Source organism: Hetaerina americana, unplaced genomic scaffold (assembly GCF_022747635.1).
Source record: "Hetaerina americana unplaced genomic scaffold, ioHetAmer1.1.p SCAF_9, whole genome shotgun sequence".
Lineage (NCBI taxonomy): Eukaryota > Metazoa > Arthropoda > Insecta > Odonata > Calopterygidae > Hetaerina > Hetaerina americana.
The window spans coordinates 48534755-48562716 of NW_027287538.1; the positions used below are offsets into that span (position 1 = coordinate 48534755).

The following is a 27962-nucleotide window of genomic DNA, read 5'->3' on the forward strand; positions in this document are numbered from 1 at the left end:
AAATACTTGCAGTCAATGAACAAGTTCCTTATCAAATATAGTTTTCACTTGAGGTTCAATTGAGAGCAGAGCATTACAATTTTAATCAAAGGCTATCACTGTAACAAATAATTTGTAGGGAAGAAAAACTCTTGGATAAATTATACTTAATTTGTATTAATAACCCTAGCAAAATGAACCTTCATGGGAGTGAACTTATGGACAATGCATTTCAAAAACAGTTGGTGACTGAATATAATGTTAAATGAATATGAGGTGAAATAAATTATATTTCTTCATGCCCCAAAGAAGCATTTGGTCAAAAAGCACTGCTTAAGCTACACTCTATGCCATGTAAATCACTGTCAAAAGCTAAGTTCCCAGAAAGCTTCATTGTAATGAAGATTGTGGCTTTGAATGATTATTAGAGCAAAGATGGCATATTAGTGAAGAAATTGAATGATGAGCATTTGCTTTGTATTAGGAAGATTGACTTAATGCAAAATTTATCTATTTTTCACAGATTAATATCAGAATCTTGGCACATACATTTTTAAAAAATAGTCTTAACTTGTAACCAAGATGAGATTTCATAAGAAATTTATATTATTCCGATTTTATTTTCAAGAAAACACTCTCTTGATAATCGTCTTTCCTACCATCATCATCAATGTCTTCCAACATAAGGAACATTTTCAATGGTTTTGGCAAACCAGAATTATTAATACTAAAAGCCAATTTATCACCCAGATGCTTCCGTATTATCAGACGACATATATCCACAAGAGGCCTCGGATTTTGTTTAGCTTCAATCAGCCACATTGTAATCGCATCCATTTCACTAACCTCCTGACTGCTGGTAGACTGGACTGCCTAGAGTAAAAGAGTTATAAGGAACATTAAACCAAAGTTCTATTTGTCAATTAAATGTGAACAATAGTTTGGTAGTGTTCTTAGAGCCAAACCAGTTGGTAATTTGAAAGGTATTAGGAATATTGTTCAAGAAAACTTTCAAAGCCATATCAACATTTGAAATTGATGTGATAACATATATTAAAATAAGCAAGGGCAGCAGCTTTCACATCTAACTTACAGAAAAATGTCGAAGGAATAATTATCCTTCATCCTTCTGCATTTGATTCGTTGGCATCCTAATTTCTCTGCAAAATGCAAATATTTATGTTATATATGCATTTTACACAATTTGCATTACTAACAGTTTTATCAATTGGCAATAATTCAGGAACTTGCTACAATGAGACCAGGACTCTTAACAACTATAGTCTTCGTAATATTTTCTCATCATATTTAATCTGATTAAAATTGTGCTGATTAAATCCTTGAAAGTTTCAACACTATTATTGTCCAACTTTCACAAATAAAAATGGTTGAAATCTTATCAATGCTATTTTTATTAGAAAAAAATGCATAGATTTGGGGATCATATGTATCAAAGCTGAAACCTCTTGCTGCAAAGGCACATGTTTTTCAAAATGTTTCTTATAACAGCATAGATGTAACTAATATATCCCACCCATTAAACAAAATTATTCTATACTTGTATCTTTGACAGTAAAATAACTACAGCACTTTTTACAATCATCAAGAAAAAAACTGCTTATTATTTAACTATACAGTAAATTACAAAGGACATCACACAAATCCTCTATCCTTCGTAAACTATTACAATTAATTTTTATACTATAAAAACCAAAAACACCAGTATGAAAATATGGTGATCCACTGCAATATTCAAGATAATAATTCAGTAGAGAGCTGCATCTACTGATTTCATTGACCTCCTAGGTGCGAGCAGGTTTGGGCAATTAAAATGAGGGTGCAGAAAGTTAAATTTATTTTTAAGAAAAAGGTAATTACATTCTTATACTGCATAATATTACCACTAATTCACATTCAAACCTCATAAAAACGTGATTTATAACATATTCTAAACATCACATCCAAGTCTGGAAGGTTTCAGGTTTACAATAATCAAAAATATCTTTCCATAAAAATATTTCGGAATTGTTTTGGGGATTTGCTTAAATCCAGGGTTGGATTTTATTCAGGCAGACACGACAACTTCAAAAACATATGGTAGATGATATTAATAAATTATTACCTTATAATCTGGAAGCCAGGTTGCTTTGCTGAGATGGAATCCAGCTTTCACTAGCAGACGAACCAAGTTCACGAGGCCCCTTGCCTTGGCTATGCTGAGATGGTCACGCTCTGGGGCCCCCCATGAGGAATATATCCCACCATGGTTTACATCACAGCCATGGCGGATGAGTAAGGAGGCAATCTGATGCCTTTTCAGCAAGAGGGCTCGTGATAATGGAGTGTCGCCAGTCGTTACTGTTTCCGTGTCCAAGCGAGCCACACAATTTTTATAACTTGATGCTGGACATAGTGCACCATCACCTGAAACAAAATCAAAGAAGAATTTAGGGAGAGAAACAGAATATATTTTATATATAATATAAATTAAATAGAGTATAAATAAATGTATAGATTATATTATGAATATTCTTTCTCCCCCCTACTCAAATCTGTGCTGAATGGACATCACCACAAGTGAGGAGGGAGCTTAGCAGCATTATGGGTTCTGCCTTCCAGAAGGCATACAAGGAAAACCCACTGGCAGCAGTGTGCCTCCAAGTAGCACGCTCAAGGGTGCTACTTGGAGGACTTTTGAGTGAATGTATCAATTCTAGCAATACATTTTTTTTTAATTGACTCAATCCTACCACTTTAGGACAGACCTTGTATGTACCAGAACAACAATAGCACAAAACTGTCAATTTAATATAAAAGAAAGGTTATAGAATTCCTCAAATATGTCATAAACTTGAGAAACAGACACTGTTTTGAGATGGTAAAAATAGAGAACATGAATGAGGTGGCCTTGACATTTGACATGCCATCAAATAGAACAGCAGACGTTAAAAGTGCTAAGACAGCATTGACAAAGACTTCTGGTACAAGAAGATGCTGGTGGATTTATTTCTCAATTGCCGCCTCTGGGGATTTCAGAAGTTTCAAGGGATTTATGTATGAGAAGTGAGACAGCCATTATTTCTTTTTTTTAAATGTGGAATTAATAATCTGCTAGATTGAAGTGAATATTACGTTGTGCAGGAAGAAAATGGGAAATAACTTTAGCATTTAAAATTGACATTATGAATTACACTTCAGAACAAAGACCCTAAGTACCTGAAAGAAATTGGCCATTGCTTGAGGAACATGTTTAGAACTGGATAATATATCACAGAAAGAATGGGATTACTGTTTCAACATGCATGATTTAAATGAAGAGAGAAAATGAGCAATTGATAGTGATTAACAATTTTTCCATGGCAATATCATGGTGCAAAAGATTCATGAAGAGAAATGGCTTGCAGAAACATGCAGAAACAACAACAACACAAAAACTACCATTTGAATACAAAAGAAAGGCATCAACTCATGACATCACTGAAGTGAAGACTGAAATTTCCATTGATTTCTTGCGTGGTTTACGGTTGGTTGAAAAAGTCATGGCAGAAAGTAAAATGTGAGATTATCATAATTTCTTTTTAAATATGTGGAATTAGCAATACTTAAGATTGAAGTGAAGATGACATTGTGCACTAGGAAAGTGACAACCCCGGTGAAAATAACTGCAAAAATAATTTTAACTACAGTGAACATGAATTTCTTAATTTCAATGATGAATAAGCATAGATATAGTTTTAATCAATACTAATTTTTTAATGTAACAATTCCATTTCCTTTGTATTGAGCATTAACATTAAAAAACTTGGACTCTTTTCTGTCTGATCCAAGTTTTTTCATAAATCTAACCTGAAAAATTACAGTTCGTATTATTATTATTAATGACAATCTACCGGTAAAGGTAGGTTATATATGGAAACATGCTACCAAACATTCAGTGACAACTCCCTTGTCTCGCTTAACAAAACACTACCTGACATCCAGTATTACATGAAACCCCTCTCCAATTACAAATACATCCATCCTCCCTTAACTCCGTCTAACATACCTATCCTTTTCCTGTCCCTTCCTCATTTGCCCAACACTCTCCCCTCAATCACAGCCTTTAACATCAAGTTGTAGCATCAGAATGTTTATTAATCGTTGGATCATTGAGTGGAAGGCTGCTAACTCTTGTGGCAAATGGTGTCTGGTTGTAGAGTGGATGAATTGGTCTGTGTATGTGTCTTTTCTAAAAATTTAAAACTCAAGCTTCTTATAGTTTTTCATGATGGTTATGTTGAGGAAGTTAAGTGATGTATTAGTTTCTCCATAGTGAAATTAATTGCTCTGTCTAAGGATTTTTAATATTGTAGAAAATTATCTAGTTGTCTTTCCCTGCCTGACCACACACAAAGAACATCATCTAAATACTGGAACCAGCAAAGAATACTTGTCACAGAGGTTTCCCCAGATGAGAATAGGTCCTCCTCCAGATTGTTCATGTACATTTCGGCTAGTAGTGGGGAGTGCGGTGATCCCATTATTATTCTCATGCTCGATAATTTTTCCAATGAATTCAAAGTAATTACGTAAGAGACAAGTTTTTTAAACACAGTTCACTGATCATTGGTGGTAGAAGAGCCTTCTGAATGAGGATGTATTCTGCAAGATGAAGGACTTCTCTTAAGGGGACACTTGGGGAACAGGTTACATATGTCGAAGAAAACGAGGGTACACTTGTGAGGGAGAACTATTGTCATCAAACGGCTGGCCAGGTCGCTGTAGTTAGTGATGCTATACTTCGGGGAAAAACCAGAATGTTGCCTGAAAATATCATTTTATTTCTTGGCTAAAATGTGTTTGGGGCTGGACACATTTGAAACCACGGGACAGAATGGACTATTGGGTTCATGCAACTTTGAGAGGCCAAAGAATCTTGGCACTGAGGGGTTCATTTCAGATAACTACACCTTCTCCAAGGGTGTGAACACTGTTTGACAGGAATTAATAACACCCAGCCAATAGGTCCAGGCTTACTCGATAGTGTGATAGAAAGAGAATCAAAATTAAATAAAAATGTGGGGGTACACAACATTCTCGTGGAACTACTTAAAGGTTTAGGATAATGGGCGAGGTGGGGATCGAGATGGTGCGGGGGCTAATGCACTGGCTTCCCACCCAGATGACCCGGGTTCAAATCCCGGCAGTGTTGAATATTTTTCAGAGGTATCTTGATTCCTACTTGAGGTGCTTTGTGGAGGGCACTTTGAGTGAGTACGCTGTCCGTCGGATGGGACGTTAAGCTGTGGACCCCTTGGTGCCTTTCGTAAAGAGTAGGCTAATGCAGACGTCAGGTTTCTCTCCACCCTTCATTCTTTCCTGTGCATCCCTAATGGTGCAAATGACCTTAGCTTTCGGTCGCCTCCCCTAAATACTACTACTGCTACTAATGGGCAAGGAAGAGTTTTTATGGGCTAATTTGTAGCATTAATGAGTGAGGATTACCCCATATGAGAACTACAGAAACATAACTTGGACACAGTTGAAGTGTTTCTCAGGATCATTAACAAGAGAATAGAGAACAATGCATCTTAAAGGCTGAGAAATATGGTAACATCTATGAGACTGAATCATTGGAAAGACAGAGGCAGTTGGTATTTTCAGGGTGGAAATATGATAAACTAGATGCACATTTGGTTAAAGAGTCATAAAATAGATAGATAAGATTTGTGATGTTTATCATAGCTCTTTATTATGGGAAATAACAGTAATAATGACCATAAATCAGTTGATATGGCCACAGTGTCCAACAAACCAAAAAATGTTTCAGCAAAATTCAACCTCAATATACTTATAATTCTAAATTTTTAACTTCCAATTCCTTAATTCTGCAAGATATCACTGTAATTATATGAGTGTCAAAGGAATTAATGGTGCTTATAATATGAAAGATGACTTCATTATTTCAGAAATTCAAAAATACCCTATTTACAAAAAAACCTCCCTGATCAAAAACTTTGATTCTTTGATGTTCTCTTGCATACAGTTAAGATATTATTTTAAAAACATAGAAGGGGCATTCTTGTACCAATTCAATAGCAGGTACCTAATTCTTTATTGGACTGCCTTTCATTCCAACAAGTGTTAACAACCGATATATTTTTATTGTGTTACGTATATTTCCTCAGAGACATGCAAATTCCTTCACTGCAATTTCATTCTCTATCCCTAAATTATATTCTTCTAAAAATTTGTAAACAAGTAAAATTAGAAGCCACAAACCCATTCCATGTTCTCACTATATCCACTAACCACAAACAGATTAAGCATGCAAATCACGAGAAGTAAGACCTCTAAGTACGTTGAACATTGCAACAAATGTGCTGAATGAAGCTGTTTGACTGCTCTGCACAGCTTCATGGAGAGGTGTGCATCCAGACAATCCATTAGGGTAGTTGACAGAAGCACCTGAAATCCACAAAAAGAACAACAATAATGTTAAAACACAGTAAACATATTCATTGACTTCATCCTAAAGACAATGGTATAGTAGTAGGTGTTGTAAAAACTTCCTTTGGCTCGAGATTTTAGTATTAGTAATAACAATTTATTTCCATTCCATAGAGACATATACCTATAGATATTACACCTTCGCCATGACTCGTGTAATAAGTACATTAAATAAATATTAACACATACACACACACTTTCCATTAGAAGAGAATAAACTAAAATAATACCATGCAAGAATATCAAAGGGCAAAAATCTTTCTCCTAGACCGGGATTTAAATCTGGATCCTTTCAAATTTCGGCCAAGTGCTTTACCCAGTTAAGTTGCTGAGGCATCCTCTTCCACTCTAAAATCTGCAGTTTCTTTGAATTTGTCTAAAAATAATAATGTTTGACCATACCCTTAATGGTGAAACCCACCAGCCACCACTGGTGATTCCATATTTGCCTAGATTTGCTGATAATTAGACAGTACCCGCATTCTATTTTAATGAGGATTGAAAAAAAATCAATTGGGCACTGTCTGATAATGGAATCAACCTTAATCTTTTCTACAATAATATTTATCATTCCATTAGGTCCCATATATATGATATAGAACTCATCAGAATACAATTATGAACACAAGGAATAATTACAATAAGAGCTTTCCTGGCAATGTTCAATGAATTCATCAACAGAATACAATGCTGTTTTCAACAGGATAAGTTTTAGTTTTTGCTTAAATACCTTAAAAGAATCAACACTTTTATTGAATTACATAGCTGTAATAGCTATAACATTCTAAAGCTGTTTCTTAGCCTTGATGATAGGGACTTTTACTGTTTCATTCATACCATCTAGGGTGAACATGGATATGCATTATGCCTTAGTATATTGATATTCCTTTATGGACTTGAAAGGTTTTTCTTGACAAAGTTTATAACCTCTAATGCATATATTGCTGATAGAGGTGATATTTTTAATTGATGAAATAATATCTGCATGAATATCTAGTATGCAAATTCAAGATATTTATAATTTCATTTTTTTGAAATTTAAACACCTCTTGACTCTGCCTTGAGTTTCCCCAAATTATTATATCATACATCATCAATATGGAATGAAATTTGAGCAATAGATAGATTTCAACACTGTTGAACTGATATTTGCTACAAGAAATCTGAGTGGAAAAATAACTTTGCAATGATTCAGACTCAGGGACTCAACTTGAGATTTGCATTTTACGGTTTGACAAAATTTGATGCCTAATAAGGTAACATTATCTCCAAAAGAAATATCATTAATGTATAAGTTCACTGCTGGTGGAACTTTTTTACAATAATTAAGGAAAACATTTTTCTTTTCATTTATATGACATTTATTTGCATAAAACCATTTTTCATGCATTTTCATTGTATCACTGCCTTGGTCTTGAAAGTCGTTTCTTGAAAGCTTGCATTGACAACCTCCTCCAACTTTTCAAACATGAACCATTTAGATAGACATTCAACATAGCAATGTCTCAGGCTAAGTAAATATGTATCATCATGACCTATTAACAAGAAAAATGGGGTCGACCATCAAATTTTAAAATTCCCACAAACCATTTCTGATGAGCACTCGAGCAACATCGACCTGTCCCGTCCGGGCAGCCAAGAGAAGGGGCGTATCTCCTGAGTCATCCCTAAGGTTGGCGACACAACCAGCATTGAGGAGTAAGGTGGCTGCCTCTGGCCCTTGCCTCCCCAGGACAGAGTGGTGCAGGAGGTGGTGTGATTGGGTTATCCGAGCACCCGCACCCAGCAGGGACCGCACCACACCCACGCTCCCTTTCCAAACTGCCTCACAGAGTGGTGTGTAGCCTGGTGGTGAGACCAAAAATTAATTGACGCATCCCTACACTAATAAAGACATGACAAAGGTTTACAGTAGACTCACTGACATGGAGAAGGGAAGTGGTGGGAGGCAGACTAGCAAGCAATAAATGATACCTTAATAATAATGACAAAACAAACTCATTCTTTTTCATGATAAATCTACCAATTAGGTTTTGAACAGTTCATAATGACTATATATTACACGTCATTATGGACTCCTCAGGACTTCTTGACAGCCTAAGCTTTGTTTCCCCTTGTGATTTCCTACTTCAGTTCTTTATGATTTCTATCTGCCATTATGCTATCCACAAAATATCTTATTCTCCTAATTCCTTTTTGCAGTTTAACCAGCATCCCATTCCCTATCGGAGAGGCTAATCTCACTAATAGCTGTGTGCTCTTTCATCATACTAAAAATTAGGAGAAATTCCAAAATATTAATCTAAGCAATGCTATGTTGATCTAAATTGATTTATTTCTGCATAACTGGTTTTTCACAGATATAAAGAATTTCAATGACTGAAATTTGATTATCAATATTAAAAAAAGATCCTAAGCATTTTAAATACACACTTGAAAAAACCAGGATAAGGCATTAATGGTGTAATGAAGAATAATTTTTCAATGCAATTTGCATGGAAGATTTGAAATACAGATTCAACGATGATTTTGTTCTAAAATTAATTTTGCACTAAATGTTGAGAAACAAAGATTTGTCACTGTTGCATTCAATCTTTTATTTTCCTTCTACTCAGAACAAATAATCCAAGGCTGGATAACTTATATTGTACTTTTTTCATTGAATACTTTATGTGATAACAAAGATCAATACAGATTCGGACAAAACCATGTCTTTCTACATGCATTGGAAGAAACTGGATGACAGATTATAGCCAACATGGAGATAAAGAAAGAATTTTGAACAATGTGGGGCAAAAGGCAAAGCATGTATATGCACATAATATACCATGCCAAATTGCTAACCATGAATTTCCTCAGTGTTGATGCGAGCTCCTTCCCGTATGAGTTGATCTACGGTTTCACAATGACCTCTTGCAGCTGCAAGCATCAAAGGGGTACGATCTGAAGCATCAGGGGCATCAACATTTGCTCCCCCTGCCAACAATGCAGCCACGACATAATGTAACCCCCGAGAGGCAGCCAAATGTAAAGCTGATGTCCTGGATGAATGTAAATGAGAGGAGACTTAAATAAAATATGCAGTTACATGGTAGAAAAGTCATTTGTTATTCATTACATGTATTGCTCACTATTTACGGCAGATTTGGGAGGTCTCTCAAACACCATGCACTCACAATTACACAGAAATATCCTTTCTACATCTACATCTACATAATACCCCGCAAGCCGCCGCAAGGGCGTGTGGCGGGGGGTGTTAGGTCACCAACCGTAAAAACGAAAAATACCACATGCAAAAAACAACACGGAAAATTACACCCCAGCAGCGCACACACTCATGCAAAACTCCCTCCAACCAATACTCATGCAAACACATACACCGCAAAACAACAAAAAACTGCACCCCAGGATACAGCACGAAAGCCATCCTAAAACACGCAAGCCAGGACACAACAAGCAAGAATGTGAAACATCACTACCACATGAAAATGCACCACAAAACACTCAACCCCCCAAAGAGACAGTAAAAGGAAGGGAATTCGACCCAACGTTGCAGGTAGCAGGAATTTCCCCCCGCCGGGAGGGAAGAGGGACTGAAAGGGAAACTTAAAAACAGATTAACAGAACACGAATGATGTCATGCGGAAAGAATGGGTTATTATAACAAAACACATAAGGTTAGTGGAGGAGCATGCATTTAAGTAGAACTAATTATTTTTTAGACACTGAGGGTGGCAAGTGGAATTTTTACTATCTATAATCCTACAGTTGCTATCCCGTATTGTCCGTGGAAAGAAGGAGTCCTTGAGTCGGCTAGTCCTGGCATCTATTTCCCGAATTTTATATGCATGATCCAAGCGACCAATGTATGTAGGAGTACGAATAATCTGCGAGACCTCGGTGCTGAAACATGCGGATCTGAATTTATTTAATAATTTCAGTCTTGCATTGAATCGTCTCTCTTCTAATGATATTCCTTTAATAATAATGTACGGTTATCTTCTTCACTCCAACAAAAGACTTTTAGAAAATTTGCCTTTCAACAAAATCTTGTATGAGCATTTCATAAATGCCAAAGGCTGGCTTAATCTGGGCAATGCTTGGTCCTATGAGCACAAAGGTATGAGTGCTGCCTTGGAAAAAAATTCACGTACACACACATGGCAGTTCCCGATCGAAACCAGGTGACATATGCTAACGACCAGAAAAAATATTTTTATTGGTATATCACAAGTGAGGTCAAATATCCAGTCAAGGTTACCACACATGGCTGTACACATGTAGTTAAATCACTGTCCTGGCATTAATACAGAATATAATGAATAGGCTGAAACACTGTTTTTTTTTCCTAAATGACTTTGGTTCAATTTCAAAATATATTTCAATTTTGTAACAATATTCTCAGCTTTACAGGGATAAAGTTTCTATTGATGAGTCTAAATTTATATTTTGTTTAGTTTTACAAATATTTGCATTATTACTCCTCATAACATGGTCAATGCCAATTGGAAAAAGCATATTGGAAAATCATCAGGATAAATATTATATTTGCATTGATTACTCAAACTTTGATGTTATTTACAAGAGAAAAAGCATTAGCATTGACAATATCAAGGCATTTTTTAAACATTTTTCGAAAGAGAATTAAGAATTTACAAGGCCACCAAAAGTACAAAAAGAAGAGTGATGCTTACGTGTTTTCTACTTTGAAAAAAATGGACTTTAAGAAGAGCTAAGATTGTACAAAATAATACACGTATCAGGAGGAGAAAGATAAACAAATAAAAACACTATAAAAGAGTCACTGGATTTAATAAGTAGAGAAAACAGGATGGTAACAGGTGAAACACTGAGAGAGTAAGAGAACATAGAGAAGTTTGATTGAGTGTAACGGAACATTTAAATGAGCCATGAAATGGTGGAATCAGGGAAACAGTGGTAGTTTTTAGGGGAGGTGACCGACAGCTGAGGTCATTTACGCCATTAGGGATGGACAGGAAAGATGAAGGGCAAAGAGAAACCTGGCATCGGCATTAGCATACTCTTAACGAAAGACGCTGAGGGCTCCTCAGCTTAATGTTCCACCCAACAGATGGCGTACTCACTCAAAGTGCTCTCTACAAAGGACCTCAAGTAGGGATTGAGATACCACTGAAAAATATCTGCCACATATGGGATTCAAACCCGGACTCTCTGGGTGGGAAGCAAGTACGTGACCCACCACACCATTCTAATCCCCTCAGGGAAACAAATAGGGAAATTTAGCACACAAGAAACAGAGGTTGAGTGTGAAGATACTTTAGTCAACATGCAGAAGAGAACAGGCAAATAATGGCATTCATGACACTACTGAATGAATAGAATAATTAATAACTATGGTATTTCCTGCAACATAAGATGGATAATTATAAGGTATATATGCTTTATAACTGTTAATGGCCATGGGATGAATTCGACATTCCTCAAATTTCATAAGGATTGAGAAAATATTTTCAATATGGAGATCATTGCAAAACGTATCAACATCAACACATTTACGGGCGTAATTAAATAGCAGTTTTGAAAAATAAACCCATATAAAGGCAATAACTTATTTCCTCATCTTAATATACTTAGTATGAAGATGATGCTATCTTATTCTACCTCATTTTTGAATGAATAAAATTCATAATCACAAACAAGGAGTATTACTCTTACCTATCACCAGCTGTGCGACGATTAACTTTTGCACCACAAGATAAAAGTAATGCCACAGCCTCAGGATGATCCCGAGCGGCAGCCAAGTGAAGAGGTGTTACATTGTCCGTGTCGCCGACATCAACCCGACAACCTTAAAGGAAACATGAATTTAGCACCAAATATGTAAGAAAAATGCATTATCAAAGACAAAATATTGCACAGTGTCTTGGTGTGTCAGTGGACTACATACACCATCTAATGATGGGGTTCACATGAATGGTATGCTGCAAAATAAGTACCTAGTCCCTTCCTGAGGCAAACAACCTGGTTTTTTTAATCATGTGATGCAAGCAGAAATGTTCCAAAAACTGACCAGCAGACTGTTATAACCATTAAAGGGACATATATGTGTGATTGTCATAAAAATCCTGGCATCTTGCAGACTATAATTATCATTACTTTAAAATCCAGCAAAAAGTCTCTGTTTTACTATGGATAAGATGTTATAATTTAAGAACGACCCATTACAAGAGAGTCAAGGATTTGTTACTTACACTAGTATAATATAAAGTATGAGAGGCATGCAAAGCAACAATAGTTTAAGTGATTGCACGATGAATGTATGTCTTATGTGTGTGGAAAAAGGCAGATGATCTTTGATGTTGATGGGAATGATTTGGCATTGGTAGAGTGGAGTGGTCAGGGGAGTATATGTTGGGTAGGCTGTAGGCTTGATTCTGACGGAAAGGGTGAAGGTGTGTTCAAGGAAATGAGTTATTGTGTCTTAGATTGCCCTGTGTTCATATGAAAGTTGGTATTTACCCAGTTGTGATTGCAACTTGCATGCAACATGGATGTAGAGACCAAAACATGAGGGGGATCAGGTCAGTGCGGTGGCTACTGTGTTGGCTTTCCACCTAAAGGCCCCAAGCTCGAATCATGGTTAAGGCATGATATTTCAGAGGTATCCCAATCCCTAATGACAGCACTAAATGTAGGGTACTCCAAGTAGAGCACACCATCTGTCAGAAGGAACATTCAATTGTGGACCCCTCGGTGCCATTCATTAAGACTAGGCTAATGACAATGCCCAGTTTCTCTTCACTCTTCTTTCCCAGCCCTTAACATCCTACCTCTACAAAATTACCCACCTAACCATAATGGCACAAATGGTCTCAGCTGTCAGTTGCCTGCCCTAATAGCTATACACAACAACTCCGCAAGCATGAAGGAAGAGTTTGGGGGAAACAGGTAAGACATGGCATGAGTGTGACCCCGGTGAAAGAATAATTGTTATGGGTAAAATGTATGGTTGGGTTTGTGTCTTACAAAGTCCAAAGGGTGAACGTGCAACAGATGAATGAATGATAGTAAATAATATGAGTGAAAATAAGATGGATAAATCAAATGTCAACACTAACAGATCAGCTATTTAAGTTTTAACTTCTGTTGGGGATGCCAGTACAGACACATTTTTTAAAAAAAGTATGCGAATTTTTCCCCTAGAGTTAAGCAAGATCTCATTGCAGCAATATTGGAGATTGCGTTACCACTGAAAATGCAGCAATCTTACACCATTTCAACGACTTCTCCTAGGGAATTGCATCAGACTGTAAACCCTTAATATGCGCATTCCACAAAGTTATCAGTCCACTTTCACATAGACCTAATTCACAGCCAGTGGAATTAAATCAAGGGATTGTGTGGGCAGTTGCAAACTTTTACTAGGTGGGAAAAAATATGGAAGAAGGTTGATTAGAATGGGGATGACAAATAGTAATATTTTATCAACTTTAATTCTCTAGACTTTCCATTCAAGTATGAATTTTATTCCAATATTCGATATCATTACTGCCACTCCAAATCCAAAGGTTGTTTTTATGGACTAGGGGCATGATAGTTCAGTGGCTACAATCCTGGACTACTGAGCAGAGGCACCAGATTTAATTGCCACCTCTGGGCATTCTCAGCTTCACCCAAACAGAGCAATTATAAGGGTGCCATCCTTTCTTGCAAAACCACAAGCAGCAAAGGGGAAAGGAATTAACCCCCATACCTTGATGTGTGAATTTCACACATAGTTGGACTTAATATTAGACAATTACAATCCCTTTCCTATCAAACCAATTTAGTGTGGAGAACCTATTTTCTTTCTGAACCACCTGTGGTTTGACATGTATCTAGATCAATGTTTAAAAACATAGCATCCTGTTTTTAGTTTAAGGTATTTTGGGTGTTGGTATCCAGATACATCTCCTTAATGAGAAATATGACTCTTTTAAGTAGCAATGTTCCCCAAATTAAGCTACTGTATTCCTTTTCTTTGACTCAAATATTTTCCAAAAATCTTTTACAAGAAGTAATGGGTATGGTAGTTCAGTGAGCAAATGTGGTTAAGAGGCAGGAAATTGTTTGGATATGGTGTTAGGGTACCATATTCACATCTGGATAGCATTTGACATCAATCAGCAAAAACTAGACTACTTATTCTTAGTACTAGGATTACTCAGGAACAGGAACTCCATCCTTGAAAGTGTTGACTCTCATGCCATACATTAGCATGAGGTGAGTTGAGCAATTGGCAATCAAACTAAACTTCCTTTTGTAGGCTGTTAGGGCTTGGCTTGGCGTATTCACTGGATTACTCTTACTTTGACAGCGAAAAACAAAATTCAAGGCATCACTTGATTCTTTCAAGGGATTATGAAGCTACACCGCCAAGCCATTACAACTAATTTCCATTAATTCTTATCGTTACCATTGGAAAATGAAAGTTAATTTGGTGCCAAAACTTCGCATTAACGCCTGAAATAAACATTTTACTATTTTTCGTAAGTAAAGAAATAAAATATTCTACGATTTTAACGAAGAAAATACCACAATAAATTACTAATTTCTACACATAAGCAGCCAAAAAAATTTATTTCATGCGTTTACCTGCAGAAAGAAGCATTTTTAACGCCCCAATATTCCCCTGTTCTGCAGCATAATGAACAGCACTCCTACCGTACATATCTTGACCATCAGCATCACATTTTGGTTGTCCATGCCTATGCACATTCACGGTCGGCGGATGAAGAACAGGGCCCGTTCGATCTAGGATGTCGGCATACCATCGATACAACGATGCCCATTTTTCTTCCTCTCTGTCTGTGGGTTTCACTTCACCAGCACATTCACCACCAGTTACCTCAGAATCCCATTCCAATCCATCCATACCATCTGGAGTCCTCCCATCTTCCGGGGTCCCCACAGTTCTACGACAGTTACAATTTTCATCTTCCACGTTTTGTTGCTCGTTATCGCCAACATCCTCAACCATCCCTTTTGTTGCTCCGGGACAAACAACTGAATCATGCACAAATACGAAATAACCCATATTCTGACGAACACTTTTAGTCGGAGACTCAGCCACTTTCTCACTTATGTGTTCTTCACTACAACGTGAATCCTTCTCTCTCTTCGCTTTTTTCTTCTTACACCTATGTTTTCTACTACCTAAGCTATGACCACCACCACAACTACTCCAACTCTGCTCCCAATCCGAATCTTCTGTTATACACTGTGCTTGTCTGGACCTACTGGCTTCGAGTAGAGCCCCTAAAATAGCTGAATTGTCTAACTGTGCAGCAGTTCCCAGTGGAGTGCGACCAGACGAGCAAATGTGATTGACGTTGGCGCCTATTTAAATACAATAAAAATGCATAAGAAAGACGTGCCGCAGAACCCTTTTCTTATATTTTAATTATGAAACTCACCTTGGTTCAATAAATGTTTAACAGCAGAAAAATCTTCTTTGGTAACAGCTATGTACAATAATTCTTCTAATGACTCCACAGTCTCCATTATTTATATTAACAGTTTGAAATGCCCCAAGATACTACATTGGTTATCTAATGAATGAAACAGGAAAAATAATGAATACATATAATGCTACACTCGTTAAAGGTTTATAATTTTCAATTGGAGCATTATTTAGTAATGTTAATTTTGAAGTTCAATTTGCTGGACAAACAATATACCTGCCACAAAAATTCACGTCTGCTAGCACCGTCAATTGTTTTCATAATGCAATCTCTGCATTATCGTTGGTGTTTTACTACCAACTGCTTAAGTTTTTTAAATCTGACTACATTGAAGAATATTATGTATTTTTCAAGTTGGCGTTTCTATATTCTAAGAATTTTATGTTTTGAACTCAATACTTATTCTTAATAAAGGATAGTTTTTGTTATCAACATACTGGCTAGTGTAGAAGTGCGCAAAAACGTTTTGCTAGAAGTTAAACAATTAATCCAAAGCCTGTAGGATCCGTTTGGCAATATGCTGGCATGTCAGAGGATTCTTTATCTTGTTCACTCGGTCTGTTCGATGGTAACTTAAATGGAAATACATAGTTACTTTCGAGATGTCTTATCAAAACAAAGGCAATTAAAGAGCTTTTCCGGGACTTTTCTATAAGAGTTCTGCATAGAGCCATCATTGCATTTCTGTCGCGTCAGGTTGCTGCAATGAACTCTGTTCTAACACATCCGTAAACTTTGTTGTGGATAAGTATTAGAATAAATGGTTTACATGCCATGACTAATATCATAGTGTAGCATCTGGGCAATTATGCCTACGTTCTTGATCCGCATTGCTTGAGTTAGTTTCTTAAGAAGAACCTCGTGTAACCAATCAACTTTGTCATAATTCTGACAAATTTGAACAATTTATCTTCTATCCCATCGATATTAACCACTAATACCACCATTGCAATACCGGTTTTTGATTATCATACCTAACACCAGAGACCACTTCGGCTTGAAAAGGTACTTCCGGCGAGAGGACTTGCGAATTTTGTTATCAAGTTTATAATTCCGCTGTACTAACTTCAGCTGTTGTTATTTTCCCAGAATGCATTTCATGACGTGTCAGAATGTTTTGTGTATTTGTAAATTAGAATATCTAGGCAAATAGTGCTTAGAATTGTACTTTATATTTATCAGATATAGGTCCATGTTCGTGCACCGTATTAGAAAATAGCTTTTCTTCGTAACACGTCAAGTTATACAGAATCATGTGGTTACTATCGTTTGTTCTTACCATTATTTTTGGGCTCTCCAAATCATTTTATTTGCCAGGGTTAGCTCCTGTTAATTATTGTAAGGCTGGAGATATATCAAGCACATGCAAGGTATTTCTAAAGTTAATTTTATATTCGGTGAGTAATGCTATGTACACTTCTGCAGTAATACGTGTCAATGTCATTTTTCAGTCTCAAGTTGCTTTATACGTCAATAGATTGAACACAGAAGATTCAGTCATTCCATATGAATATCATCAGTGAGTATTTTGTATTTACATGGTCTTTGCGCTTTGAAATAAGATATGAAGTCCAGTCTGTACTTCGTATAAGTGTTAACATCGGTGAAAAACTCGTGGCAGTTTGGGCGTTGTGGTTGGGAGATAGACAAATAGATGTATTGAATGGGGTAATTGAGTTTTGTATACTAATTTTAAGCTTCGTTGTACCTCGTAGCTTCGATTTCTGTACATCGGATGAGTCATCCTCTCCTGTGGAAAACCTTGGTCAGGTGGTCTTTGGAGAGAGAATAAGACCATCGCCGTATGCGGTAAGTAAAAATGCGAATTTGATTTAAAGTATTACATAATTTGTGAAATCTTAAATGAGAAATGGAAAATTTCGAGCTTTATTCTTATACATTCTGAACCGGGAACAAAATGCGGAGGACGGTGTTTTATAGGCGGTTCTCATTTTGGATTACAAATTCAGTGATATTTTAAATGTTTTTAATGTTGCTCTACGAACCAAATTCAAATATTTGGTGAAAGTTAGTTATTCCTTAAGTAAACACGCTTGTGAATTCCCCGAATTGTAAAGTGTTGTGTTTAATTTTAGATCGATTTCTTGAAAGAAAAAGAATGCGAATACTTGTGCGAAAGAAATTACACCGGCGGCGAAAAAGAATCCGAAAGAAAATTAATGCTGCTCAAAAGGGGAATGAGCCTGAATTACCAGCATCACTGGATTGTAGGTAAGTATACATTCACTGAAACAATAGACAGTTATGGTTTTTGAGTTGCTATTACTGCTAGATGCTAATAGGTCATCATTCCAAAGACTTTGGCGAAACTCCGAGGTTGAGTATCTGATTTTATCGGTGTAGAAAATTCATCAATCGGGACTAAGGTTATCCAATGTTCTTCTCCGTTTTAAGTAATTGGGGCAATGCATGTTTTATATTAACTTCATACAGGAAATGTATGAATACGGATTCTTTTGATGATAGCTTATTGTACATTTCATCCTAACTCATAAAATGTTATCTCTATGTCAGTCAACATGAATTTGTTGTCTTTGGTCGTGAAAAACACAAAATGGCGTGTATAAGGTAGTAGTCTAGTACTTCCTTTGAACTTGCTAACTGCCTGATACATAATTTCCAATGAAAGAAGAATGAAATTGATGCTCTTGTTATTTTCAGGAATATGTTACTTGAAATTTGTATGTAATCATATTTTTCATGAATGTCATGTCTTCAACCTTAAAGTGATTGAGGTATTGCCTATGATCCATACACTTCCTAGCTATGTTTGAGCTCTTCTCTTCACAATGATATAATTTTGAAGTAGCAGTAGACCCTTCAAAAGTGTCTCAGTTGAGGTAGTTCATTCTTAAAATTTCTGTGAGACCATAAATTTAAGTCTGCATTCAAAGTCCCAACAAAGAAGATATGTCAGCAGCGGACTGGTTTTTCAGGTTCCACAGAAAGAAACCACCCCTTCCTCCTCTCACCCCCCCCCCCTCCAGACATGAATATGCGAATTGCACTTGCGTAGGGATTTGTTCAGGGCGAGCCCTACACTCATCCGCCAGTATAATCATTGTGTTGATTACTGTTTTTATTGTGGTAAATTATACTTAAATTATAAAAATATAATGATGTCCGATTAAATTTTGTAATTTTTGGCATTTTCACGGCTGAAGTAATGCTCAAATGTTAGGAATCATTTAGATAAAATAGAAATTAACATTCTAAAGGGTATATTATTATGAATTGAGCAGAACTGCACACAGTAACTATATGTTCCAAATCAAAATTTTCTGATCTCATTTAATGGAAGTACCCAAAACATAATTAGTAACCACAACCTAATTATCAGTGTTTAAACATAGCTCTCAAGTTGTTCAATGTTTGAGGCAAGCCCAGAAATATACTATATAGGTTAAGGTAAGGGAGTACAGTACTCTACATTGTCGGGTTTCACCGCGTCGCTGTTTGATTCAGACAACAGTTTCGCCGAATGCAACTTCGGCGAAACTGTTGTCTGAATCAAACAACGACGCGGTGAAACCCGACAATGCAGAGTACTTCAAACCACCACCGCGGAAACCTACGCAGCCATATACGTATGGGAGTACAGTTTTCCATGGTTGTTGGTGTGATTACTTAACTCTTGAATTGGAGTTGCATGAGTACAATATGTCTTGGGAGGAAAATTAAAAAAATAATAAGACTAGGGCATGTATCTCCCTTAAAAACAAACTTATTTCAATGTGCACCTTATCCTGCTCAAATTGTTCCAACATGACAGAAAATGTTTTCGACCACCTGTAATTACTTCCCTCTGCAACACTTTTCTGGGGAGCCTAATTGAAATTGTCCCACTTCTCATTTTTTCTTCTCTATTTCTTTCATTCTACCTCATAATTCCCTTCATTGCCTCATTACTAATTAGTGACCCTTTAAGCTTTCAATGTCAATGTTGACAATAGATTTCAATTATCCCAGGAGATAGGTTGACAGGAATTGTGGTGCAGAATTTTTAAGGGGCAGTAGGTGGGGATTGAAATATCTCCATAAATAACAGTGGATTAGGAATCCAGTAAGGATAGCAGTAAATGGTTTTTTATGGTTATATATATATAATTCACAGACTAGTTCAAGGTTCATTCCAGTCACCCTGATATCTTGTGGATAGAAGGCTCGTGATAAAGTAATCCTTTGAAGGTCCTTAGAGACATAAATTTGAGATGCCTTGTATATGGGAGTTGTTCATTTTTTAGTAGTATTATAGTTTTATTTCTGTGCTACACTGTTTGACAGTGTTTTCCCTTCTTCCATGCATAAGGACAAATGCAATCAACATAATATGCCAAAAAATACTCTGCTTGCATTTATGTATGTACAGTTTTAATTTTTGAGCTTTTGGATATAAATATGTATTAATTAAGATAGGATTATATTGTCTTACTGGATGATTGCTTTTCATTATTTTAATGAGTTTATTCTTTTAATGCTGTGGATCGTTTTGTTTTATGGCTTTTAGTTATATTTTTAATGTTATTTCCACCGGTAATGTTATTTCTGATTACTCTCAAATGGCATCCAACTTAAATGACTTCTACTTGTCCCACCAGACTTCTACAAATACTCCAATTCCTGTTAATTATCCTCTAATCCCAAGCCTGTCTAATTCATTGTACCTGCTTCCTTGTACTGAACTGGAACTGATGAACATCATTAAAAAATTCCCTAACAAAAGTAGTCCTGGTACAGATGGTATCCCAGGGATTGTGATAAAAAAATCAATTAATTCTATCAAGGAACAGATACTCTTCCTAATTAATAAATCCCTACAACTTGGTGTTTTTCCTGATGCCATTAAAATTGCCAAAGTGTACCACTTTATAAAGGGAAAGGTAGTGAGCAGGATATGAATTCTTACCGTCCAATATCTTTATTAAACCAGATAGGGAAACTATTTGAAAAGGTCTTCCATAATCGACTTACATCATTTCTTGAATCTTTTAATCTCTTGTCTGGCTCACAGAATGGTTTTAGGAAATGCAGATCTACATCTACAGCCACCTATCACCTCGTAAACCTAATACTTTCAAATCTTGATAATAGAATTGAAACCTTGGGACTATTCTTCGATTTTTCCAAGGCTTTTGACCTAGTTAATCATCAGTTACTCTTGTCCAAATTAGGACACTATGGCATCAGAGGTATCCCTTATAACTGGATCAAATCTTACCTCAGCGCAAGGCACCAACAGGTTATTTTGTTAAAGAACGGTACTAATTTTACTTCTCCTAGTAAAGAAGTTACATTAGGTGTACCCCAAGGCTGGGCCCTATCCTATTTTTACTTTACATTAATGACTTACCAAAAGTTCTGCAGTCAGTTCCTGGAGCCGAGCCAATTTTATATGCTGGTGACACTAACGTAATTGTATCAGCACCATCGTTAAACAACTTGACCTCGACAGCAGCTAGAGTTTCCGAACTTCTTTGTGAATGGTGTTCACAAAATTCTCTGAAACTCAACCCTGACAAGTCTGGACTCATATACTTCTCTAATAAAAATAAAGCCCCTGCTTCATTGGCCATTGACCTAGGGGGAACGTGTGTACCCCAAATTTCTAGATCCAAGTTTTTGGGAGTTGTTATAAATAAAAATGTATCATGGGATGAACACATATGCAATCTTCGTAGCAGGTTAAATTCCATTTGCTTTCTTATTAGAAGTATTAGGAAATCTGTAAGCCTTGATATCTTACTTTCAATTTATTACGGAGAATTTTATTCTTTAATTATCTATAGTATTCTGTTCTGGGGTTCTTCCCCTCATTCTGATTCAATTTTTAAAGCTCAAAAATGTTTAATACGATTAATATGCAATGCTCCCTACAATGCACCTTGTCTTTCCTTCTTCAAAAGGTTAAATATTCTGACTGTTCCATGTATTTACATTTATGTCGTATGCATTTTGGCTAAAAGTAATATATCCAATTATATGACAAATGACAACGTTCATTGTCACCAAACCAGAGCCTGCAGAGACCTGCATCAAACTTATTGCAGGACTTTAAATACATCCCTGGGGCCTAAATCAATGGGCCTCCTTGCACTGAACAGGCTCCCTTACGATTTTAAGTACGTAAAGGATCCAGTCCTGTTCAAAAAGAAATTAATATCATTTTTAAGGAAAGAACAGTTTTATTCTGTAATGGAATTCATGGAGAAAAAATAACCATACTGAATATGGAATATATTTTATGCAAAAAATTATTATTGTGTCATGCTTTTCTGAATTTCATCATTGTTTAACATCTATATGTACATATGACGTGTCCTATACACTTATCTGATGTATCTATTACTCTGTGTCAGTGTCTTCTGGGCAAATAAAGATTATTATTATTATTATTAATGAATTAATTGGTGGGATGTGTGAAATGTGATTATTCTCTGTTGCAGTTTATACAGCTTAACTGGCCTGCACTCTTCATTAATCTCTTCATGTGAAATGATTTTTCACATGAAGAAAATTTCAGTCATTGTATTCTCATCATGGTGTCCTTGAGCATTTTTTAGTTTCACTGTGTATGACCTCTTATGATGTTAATTTAGATGCTATTTCAACTCTTGTTTGGTCTAAAATTGGTATTTCATTTTAAAAACCTTAACCTAACTTCTGGCTTATTTCTTTCCAGATAATATGCCTGTTACATGGTGCTACAAAATGGAAGATGAAAGGCAATATTGCAGCACTGGGTTTCCAATGGGTTGTTATGTCAGAGAACGAGAACCTTGTGTGATAAGTGTGGGTATTTTAAATATATTATTATTAGATGATTTCCTTCATCACCTTGCCTAGTGCTAGAAACTGGTCGCTTTTTAGTGAGATGGTCCCTTTTTTTCCAATAAAAATTCATTTTATGATAAAATCTTCTGCATTCCATCATTTCTTTGCTTTGGGATCTCATGCTTAACTTCTCTTGCATAATTGTAACTTGGTAGATGTCATAGCATATAGCACAGGTAATATGATGTCAAATTTTCTTTTTTCAGTCAATGTACAGCAAACCAAAAACCTATTACATTTTTAATCACGTAGACCTTGTCATTACATACCATAGTGGGAAAGATGAGGACTGGGGAGTTGGATTTAAAGAGAATGGTGGCAGGATAATATGTGAGTTAATTTTATTCTATTTCAAATTTTATTTGCCCTTGAAAATATTTGGAAAAGCAAATGTTTGCTTCTGATGAGAGACAAAGCCAAAGGATTCCTTGGTCAGTGATGTTTTTTTTCTGTTTGCCTTATATTAAATGATGTGAGGGTAAAATTGTATTCATTGAAATATTATTTGTAAAAGTTTAAATCTTACGTAGTCTTTGCAAGATCTTTTAACATCGCAGTTATATTGAATTTCACTTTTTGGCCTTCTCATTTGCGGTTTTTCATTTTGTTGGATTTTTCTGGAAAGTAATCACCACTGTACAATCTGTATGTTTGTGTGTGTGTGGAAAAATTTGAGAATTTATTGAAATACAAGGTATTTTTTTAAGTAAGTACTATTTTGAAATTTAAGAAAACAAGTACTTTTCAAAACAATTTTATTGTTACATTAAATCCTGTACCTTAATATACTTTTATACATAATTTCCACTAATGTTAAGGCACTTATTCAATGATAGAACCAGCTTTTGAATCCCATCATCATGGAAATCTACTGCCTGATTTGACAACCACTGGAATACAGTAGTTTTGACCTCATCATGGTTGGCTTGTTGCTGACCACCCAGATGAGTCTCAACTGTCATCTATGTTGCCTGTGACAATTTGTTTTTTAAAATTTTTTTTGCTATTTAGCTCGCCTTTCCTGCTATGCTGCTCAAGGAAACTCAATGCGCTGGGTTAACCTTTGCATCTGTGCACCTCAGTCATCATTTTCAGTATTCAGCGTGAGCACACCTTATGATAATATAAATGTTGTCACAATTTCACAAAAAACACTTCTTGATACTTGAGGAAACTCATCAGATAATGATGAAACCTTAAAGGGTCTGTTCTCTTTTTTGTCAACTTTCCACCTCAAATCTTCAGTAATGACTGAAGGGGTCTTACTTGTTCCTTATCATGAGCCTTCATGAGGCCATCTCCAACCCATTTCCCTATCATTCCATTAGTCCTAATTTTTTCTCTAAAACTTCACTGATCTGACTGTAAATTTCAGTCACTTTCACGCCTTTATTACCTAGAAAACAAATCCCAATGTGTATCTCACAGCAGTGGGATTCTCAATCGGTGGGGGAATTTTGAATAGAAACAGACATAAACAAGGTCGAATATTTTGGCAATAGTGTCTGTAGGTTCCTAACAGGTCTAGGTACACAGCTCGCATGCTTCAAATACCGACCACAGCACTGCAGTGGTTGAATTTCTAAACAGTGCTTCCTTAAAAAACATGCCTGGTATATGACTTTTATCAGGTTGATATGTGTGTTGCTTAGAGATTTTTAAATTGGGTAACTAGTGACCCTGGAAGTGTATACATATTGGTCACATGACAAATCAGTTATCTTCTGTAAGAAGCTTTGCATTTAATCTTCGTCGTTCACATCTTCTCGGACCAGAACATAAATGTTGCTTTGATCCAAGGTTGTTTTCTCCATATGCCACAGTCAACATTCGGTGTGCATCTGCGCACTTAATTTCGTTTTTTACACAAAATTTGATACAGATCCTTTGATCCATTTTTTCGGACAGGCAATCAATGAAAGACAAGCCAAAACACATCCAAGCAAAACAGCTGTCAACAATTAACTGAACATTCAAAATGGTCAAACTTTTAGGCATAAGAGAGAGTTCCAACCAAGTGCCAACATAGTACCACAAAAAAATTGAAAATCAAATGTACGTAACCCATGGAAATTCAAGATTCGCAATACGTTTTGATGAGATCTCGTATACTTAACATACTAAGCTAACAATAAAACATAAATTTCAATTTTTGCACTAAAATTTTTTGAGTTAGGAGGGTAATCCGGAGAGTAACCTCCGTTTTCTTGTAGTGTGAGAACTAGTGGAAAGAGCTGAATGATCGCTGTATTGATGCAAACAGTAGGCCAGAACGTCTCAAGCTGCAGTGGTTGGCAGGTTGCACCGCTTGTTGTTTGTTTACAGTAGCAAGTCCAAATGAACAATGCAACTAAAGTTCCCGCCAAATATGAAGTTCGTTCCGTGATAAGGTTTTTACTGATAAAAAACTTCAAAACTGCTGAATTTCATCTGAAAATTATTGCTTTGTACGGGCCATATGTGATGAGTGACAGGAGTTACGCGTCAGTGTTGTCGCTCGTTTAGCAGTGAATCAAAATCTCCATCATGGCCTGTGGTGAACAGTGAACTTCACCTGAAAATTAATGAAAAAGCTCATGAAAATAATTTTGCGATAACTGAAATCTTTAGAAAGTTTTCCACAGATTACTAGGACTCTGTTGCATGGAAACATGACTGAAAAGTTAGGCTACTACGTATCTTGTATAATGTATTGTCTCTTTCTGGACAGACCATTTGGTGGGGATTTCAGTTGTGTTGTTCATTTTGATTTGCTATTGTAAATAAACAAGCAGTGTGACCTTTCATCCACTGCATTTTGAGGCGTACTGACCTACTGTGTACGTCAATACGGCAACCATTTGGCTCTCTCCATTAGTTCTCACGCTACACGAAAATGGAGGTTACTCTCTGGATTACCCTCGTATACGATACCCTTTTTGAACAGCCCTCAAATATCATTAATAATAATAATAATAGTTTTTATTTGCCTGAGGATCTGGGTACATACATGTTCCAAGATATACGGCACGTCAATGATCATAACATAACATAATATGCATACAAAACATAGTTACATGCTCAGAAATTCATCAATGGAGTGGAATAAATGTAACATGAAAAACTCCCTCACAATATGGTAATGATTGAAGTAACCCAAAAGGTTAGCTTCAAGAATGATTTTGGATATTTTAACTACCGAAGTAAATATCAGTAAACTTTAAAATCACTTCAATTTTAATCACAAGAACAAGTACCATTCAGTTTTAACATTCCACTTGGCTTTCAGAATGACCTTGTTCTAAGGTGACCTTTTTTGTATGGAATCTCTTTTGAAATTTTTTAATTAACATTATTTACATGTACAATTTGTAGCTGTCAAGGTTGTACCCAAATCAATTCGTCACTCTGATGACAGAAGTTGCTCTCCTAAGGACCCTATGGAGATCCCAGGGAGAGACTTGACAAATGGAGAGAAGTTGAGAATTATCTACACTTATTCAGTCAAGTTTAAGGTAGGCATTAGTTTATTGTGATAACATATAATTATGAATAATTGAATATCATTTTTGGTAGATTGCTCATCAGTGTGTTGCAGAGTTTGATATTAAAATTCTTGAGTTTTGAAACAGAAAAGTTTTTAAAAAAGAAACATGGATGTATATTGTTTGTATTACATTTTTCTCAATCTACGTACCAAAGGTTCTAGGTAAAATTTGTTATGCATGGAAATATGCATGGCAGTAAACAGATCATAATTATCTGTTTGAAAGTTATTAAGTTTTTTGGATGAATCATACTAATTGTGATGAAATTATCACTGTAAAAATGAGCAAATTCTTAGAAACTTTAATTTTGGTCACAAAATCAATAGTTTTCCGTGATATTTAATGTTTTAACTTAAACATTTTAGTACAATCCTTACCCTCCTATCATTGTTTACCTCACATTCATCAGCCCTGAGAATTTCATATTCTCCTTTGAGGCAAGAAAATGTATACAAAGGTCTGCAGGAGTTGCGGTGATTGTAACTTTTAATGGAGTCATCCACTAATATGCATTAAAATGTAACTATTTCACTGAAAAATCATTTGCCTTGACTGGTATTTGAACCCACATGCATATCAAGGGAAATGAGAAAATGTATGGTGTTACTATGCAACAAAGAAGTCATTAACTATGTACACAGCATTATTTTAATCAGTATCATACAATGAATATAAATTGTATCAGCAATCCTGTGTGTAATATTCATCGTTTGTTAATGATTTGTACGTGATGGGTTTAGCTTTCTGTCAAAATGTTCTCTTCACTAGATGAAAGTTCGGTGTTCTTGTGAACAAGGTTCATTTGAAAAGTTCTCAGAAGGAAATAGAAATAAACGACTTACCTCAGTATTTTTCAATATAGACTCCCTGTACACTCATATGCTTAGTCCAGCGATCTTCCAATGTCTTGATCCCATCTCGAAAATTAGATTCGTTCAGCCCTGCAAAATACCCATCTACTTTGGCTGTTAGTTCTTAGTTTGGAGAGAATATATGTCCTTCAAGGAAAATGTTGAGCTTTTGGAAGGGATGGAAATCTGATGGAGCCAAAAAAGGCAGGTGTGGCAAACAATTTGTATCTAAGTTCACTTATTTATGCCATGGCAATGACACTTGCGTGCGCGAATGCATTATGTTGATGAAAGATGACTTTATTTCATGCCAAACCTGGCCTTTTTTCATGTATCTTTTGCTGTAGTTGGTCTAGGAGGTTTAGCATAGTATTTTCTAGTAAATGTTTGACCTGTGGGAAGATAGTCTATTAATAGAATCCCTTTTGCATCCCAGAAAACTGAAGCCATCACCTTTCGGGCTGACTGAATTGCCTTTGCTTTCCTTGGTGCTGGTGAATCAACATGTTTCCATTGCTTTGACTGCTGTTTTGTCTCTGGGGTATAATAATGGATCCAATTTTCATCTGCGGTCACAGAAAATCTAGTTGGTTTTTTAAAAATGGGTCAAACATTGTTTGGAAATTTCCATTCTGATGCATAGGTGATCCTGATCAAAAGTCATGGCACCCATCTAGCAGATAATTTTCTCAAATCCAATTTCACTGTTAAAATGTGATGTGCCCATTCAGATGACACCCCTTTCGGATTCAGCGATTTGTGACACTTTTGCAATAATT

The 27962-nt window shown here is 36.0% G+C and overlaps 2 protein-coding genes across 2 annotated transcripts in view; one reads left to right on the forward strand and one right to left on the reverse strand.

Moving 5' to 3' along the window:
• Positions 1 to 585: 585 nt before the first annotated feature.
• Positions 586 to 16231, reverse strand: LOC139699069 (ankyrin-2-like). The gene is made up of 9 exons (XM_071598070.1): positions 16170 to 16231; positions 15906 to 16040; positions 15085 to 15828; positions 12166 to 12298; positions 9313 to 9509; positions 8056 to 8313; positions 6310 to 6426; positions 2102 to 2403; positions 586 to 852 (listed from the first exon to the last, which is right to left on the reverse strand). The coding sequence occupies exons 2-9, from the start codon at positions 15991 to 15993 to the stop codon at positions 586 to 588; spliced, it is 2106 nt and encodes a 701-aa protein (XP_071454171.1). The 5' UTR covers positions 15994 to 16040; positions 16170 to 16231.
• Positions 16232 to 16949: 718 nt separating this feature from the next.
• The window catches only part of TM9SF2 (transmembrane 9 superfamily protein member 2), a 30644-nt gene continuing 19631 nt past the window's right edge, over positions 16950 to 27962 (forward strand). Inside the window, exons 1-7 of the mRNA XM_071597500.1 lie at positions 16950 to 17323; positions 17405 to 17472; positions 17669 to 17762; positions 18050 to 18185; positions 22654 to 22763; positions 23012 to 23135; positions 26160 to 26299. Coding sequence (XP_071453601.1) covers positions 17207 to 17323; positions 17405 to 17472; positions 17669 to 17762; positions 18050 to 18185; positions 22654 to 22763; positions 23012 to 23135; positions 26160 to 26299 — 789 coding nt within the window. The 5' untranslated portion in view covers positions 16950 to 17206. The remainder of the gene's footprint in view (positions 17324 to 17404; positions 17473 to 17668; positions 17763 to 18049; positions 18186 to 22653; positions 22764 to 23011; positions 23136 to 26159; positions 26300 to 27962) is intronic.